We start from the raw sequence: 4,555 nt of genomic DNA, 5'->3' as shown, positions 1-4,555 counted from the left end.
ACCCCGGTCTTGCCGGGTTATTTATTATTTCGACACTCCTGCACTTGGGAGAAGACATCAATCTTTTAGTCGTGTCAGAACGCTGGGTTTCAAGAAGCTCCCGTCTTAGGGGAACCACCTGGTTATAAGAGGCCTTGAGTGTTTTTCCCTAGATCCCGACTCAAAGGTAAGGCCTTGTGCTTGGTCTTTAAATATGGAATGGGCCATCTTAATGCTTTGCATTTTGGCCTCCATATTAACTTTTCCCCATGCTACCGTTCAAAGACAACTTTATTTGCTTTATTCACATACATGACCTCCCTCATATAATATCTTTTGGTCATCCAACACCTTTAAGAGTAGGTGTACATCATAAAGGTCTACCAAGAATAAATGTTAAAAATGGTAATCATCAAACCAAACCAAAAAGGAAAGGAAACAAGATAATTCCTTATAGTAAAAGTTATCTCTCCAATTAAAGCCAAATAGTAGTGGAAGTTTTCATTAGACATCTTAAAGATGTCTAACAAGATGGTAAAGACTCTTTCCAACAATCTATTCACCTCAAGGTTAACCTCTCTCAAGCCTTTTTTTTTTCTCTTACCATAGCTTTCGTGAATTGCCTCTCCTTATATGTTAGGAGTGGAAAATCAAAAGGATTATGATCAAAAGCTAAATCAAAGAAAACATCATTAAACTACCCGATGCTCGCCTTGGTAGAAGTTCCAGATGTACTTATAAGGTAGGAAGTTGAGGTAGAGGAGATTCAATTGTAGAAGCCTCTATCGATGGGATTGGAGCATGAGCAACAATTAGGGTAGAGACTCTTCTCCTCTTAAAATAGGTGGTAGCACCACAATCACCATAAAAGGGTTAGATTTATTACTTCCCTAGATAAGGGAAGATCATAACCCCCAACTTTTTATAAAGGTTATTACCCTTACCACTATCTCCATAGAGGTAGAGACCTCAAGAGCAAGGAGATCCTTAACAGTAAAAGGGAAGTATCCCATCACCTCTTCCCCCTTGCTTTTACTAGCTTCATGAGATAAAGACCCTCAGACAAACCCTTTGTCAAAAGGTTATCCTAAAGCTTCTCTTTCTCCTTCAGCTATTAGTCAAGGACAAATAAGGGTCCAATTTTTGTTTATAATAAAGTGATAAAAATAAAAAGGAAAAGCAATATAGCAACATACTTTGTAAAATAGCCTAATAACATAGTTTGTTATTTTATTAACTTTATAATCAGTTAAAGTCGAATCTAATACGACACAGTTCTTCCCCTTATTTGAGCTTAGATGAGGCTTGTTGTTTACTTTGTGAAGGGAACCTTCTAATAATCGAAACAACCCTATATTGGTTGTAGTCCTCTTATATTATCTATTATCTTAATGTATCTTATGACCAACCATCTCCCCCTTCATTTCTTGATATATGTTGGCTTTCTGGTCAATATGTTTTTGATAATGTCATTTATTTTTTATTAGTAAAGGTAAGGAACCATCACATGTCATTGCCACCATTGGTATCGATGATTAGTTGATAGCAACTCTTCAATTATTATGTAGAATTTTTCAAAAAAGGACAGGATTGTTTACTTGTTAGGATGCAGCTAGTTAAAACCAACCAAATTATAGCTAAACACTTCTCTTGTAAACCTTTGAAGAAGGAAAAGGTATCTTATTGAATACATGTGTATAGGGGTGGTGATTTCAAATAACCCTAGGTGGAGCCTAAGGTCTGTTTGCTAATACACTTAACAATGAGGGCATTTGAACCATGTACTCATTAGGTTGATAACGAGCCATGAATTTCATATCCATAGCACATACACTACTAGGGATGTCATCCCTAAGATTCTAGGGCAATCTCTCTCATAAACATTTTTGTCGGGCATATAAGAAGGACTTATACAAGACCTTCTCTCATAATCAATCCTTTCTGGTAGGGGAAGAATATGGACTCCTACGAGAAGATCTTTTATCCTCCCTATCAAATGAGAGCACCAATATGACATCCCCTCTCGTCTAAAGGGCCTAGTCTGGGGACCTATGTCCCCTATCATTTTTTTAGGTTTTGTTTGAAACCTAAACTCCTCATTAGGGACTAAAGTGCTTTTCTTTTTAAAGATAAATTTTATGTTTCTATGATTCATTCATTTTGATTCATATATATGTGTATGTGTGTGGAAAAAAGTCTTGGGAATGTATTTGAGGACTTTTCTTGGATTAAAGGAGAGGTGACAAGGGATCTTCTCTATAAGAGTAGTTTTCCTATAAAAAATCACTAAGTAAAAAAAAAAAAAAAAAAAAAAAAAAAAAAAAAAAAAAAAAAAAAAAAAGATAAAAGTAAGAACGAGTTGGGTTATAAAGAAATGAATCTCTTCATCCTTACTATCGAATGAAAAACTTTTCATATCATCACATATTGCAAAAAGACTACTAAAATACTACATTAAAAGTTAATTGTCGTTTTATTCTTTGACATAAATCATGTCCCACTAAAAAAAAAAAATCATTTAGGCTTGAGGATCCTAATAGTAACATGAGGGATGCATAAAATTTTATGGAGAAAATAAAAAAGGTCTCAATTAATGCTAGCATAGGCTTTTCAAAATCTTTGTGTTTAATACCATAATATATGAGGAGCTATTAATGGATTAGGATTTATTTATTTATTTTGTTTGAAATTATCTTTCAAAAGGATGACAAGAGAGATGTTGTCTCAGCCAAGCACTAAATCCAGGTATTTATAGATTTAATGAACCGATAGATTTATCATTTTTAGGCTAAGCAAAACATTGAGCTAGGTTATTTATGGGTCTCATATACTTGCAAACTCATTATTTTTAGACTTAATCAAGTACTGAGCTCATATATATGGGTTTGACAATATGCCCGATCAATTAGTGTTAAGCTTGTACTCTTTTCTTAACAATAGTACGGTGTTACTTTGGGTAGTTGCATCATTAAGCACTTAATGGCCTTTTGCTTAATAATAGTTGAAAAATTATGACTTCTTTTAACACAAGGTTGAAACAAATAATATTAGTACAAAAATAAATTCCCGTTCAGGGAAAAAAAGATTCTGGTTGCATTGGCTGAGCAATGTGCCTTCACCACACAACATTGGAACTACAGCTTCTAAGATACAAAATCAAACCCATCAAGACGAAACAAAAGATAGGAACACAAAATGGGATCTACCTTGCCTGTAATAATGTAATCGAGCATTTGTTAGCTGAATGTGCTGTGCTCTCGCCTGTTGAACTTGCTTCAGCTGGATCCCTTTCAATAAAAAAACCTGGATGTTTAGGCTGAGGTAATATATTGTCATTACTCAACATCAAAACCACATATGACATGTCTGGCCTATCTTCTCGATTATCTTGAACACAGAGTAGAGCCACGTGAATTGAACGTAGCACTTGAGATAGATTGCATGCTTCAATTATTGATTGCCTAACCAGTTCCATAGGCCTCCCTTCTCGGAATAGTCTCCAAGCCTAATAAACAAAACCATGTTACCAATAGCAGATTTGGTATCTAGAAGTAAGAAATGTTTCCACTGACACAATGTTCTCTAGACTCTGAGATCCAAATCCAAAAATAGATGTGTGCGCGACATGCTTAACCTTCTCAGAATTGTTTCTTTTCAATACTTCATCATTTATTTTATCAATTTAAGGCGTACTATCAGTAGACATGATCAAGCCTATGGAAACCTGACACAGGTTTCAGAGTATAGAGAAATGATGAGTCCAAGTAATATAGTTTTTGCACTTACATGCCCTAGAAGGTTAAGACTGTGTTCTGGATGACTGAACCCCCTGTTCTTATATCCACTCACTATCTCTAGCACCAATACACCAAAGCTGAAGACATCCGATTTTACCGAGTAGAGCCCTTCAATTGCATACTCTGGGGAAATGTAGCCACTGCATGTATTCAACGAATGTTAAGGTTGCATTTGCAGAAAATGAAGGTAAAATCACATCACTTACTATGTTCCAGCCACTTTAATGGTATTGGCTTCAATTTCATTTCCTCCAAAACTTCTAGCCAGGCCAAAGTCTGAAATCTTTGGGTTCAATTCATAATCCAGTAGAATATTGCTGGCTTTCAGGTCCCTATGAATTACTCTTAGTCGTGAATCTTGATGAAGATAAAGAAGTCCACGAGCTATTCCATTGATGATGTTGTAGCGTGTTGGCCAATCTAGTAGCGTGTCCTCTGTTTCATCAGCACAATTTTGTTTCTAAGGTCAGTACATTATGGTCCATATCAGGTCTTAAATGTGTATGAAAGAAAACAAAACAGTTTGTGATGAGTAGCAATAGAAAAATTTGAAATTATAATCTCAAATAAATAAGGTGGCAGGTGTGACAAAGAAAGTGGAGGAGATACTTCCCACCAATCCTTTGTCATAAAGGCTATAAAGGAAGCTCAACAAATGGTTGTTTTTGGTGCTGATGGCGGCCTCCTTTTCCTCTGAACTACCAAACTTAATTTCAGGTCTTTTCTCAAAGCAGTACACAGAGACTTGATTTTGGTATTAGTACTAAGTCGGTGATAAA

At 35.5% G+C, this 4,555-nt stretch overlaps 1 protein-coding gene across 1 annotated transcript in view; it reads right to left on the bottom strand.

Annotated features, from left to right (window-relative positions):
- Nucleotides 1-3,011: 3,011 nt before the first annotated feature.
- LOC105130250 (G-type lectin S-receptor-like serine/threonine-protein kinase At4g27290) overlaps nt 3,012-4,555 on the bottom strand; it is a 3,924-nt gene continuing 2,380 nt past the window's right edge. The window contains exons 3-5 of the mRNA XM_011032654.1: nt 3,983-4,236; nt 3,766-3,916; nt 3,012-3,484 (exon numbers count right to left, since the gene is read on the bottom strand). Coding sequence (XP_011030956.1) covers nt 3,182-3,484; nt 3,766-3,916; nt 3,983-4,236 — 708 coding nt within the window. The 3' untranslated portion in view covers nt 3,012-3,181. The remainder of the gene's footprint in view (nt 3,485-3,765; nt 3,917-3,982; nt 4,237-4,555) is intronic.

The sequence above is a fragment of the Populus euphratica genome, unplaced genomic scaffold, assembly GCF_000495115.2.
Source record: "Populus euphratica unplaced genomic scaffold, PopEup_1.0 scaffold95.1, whole genome shotgun sequence".
In the NCBI taxonomy this organism is placed as follows: domain Eukaryota; kingdom Viridiplantae; phylum Streptophyta; class Magnoliopsida; order Malpighiales; family Salicaceae; genus Populus; species Populus euphratica.
Note: the sequence above shows the minus strand (reverse complement) of the source record. Positions and strands in the feature narration are given on the sequence as shown.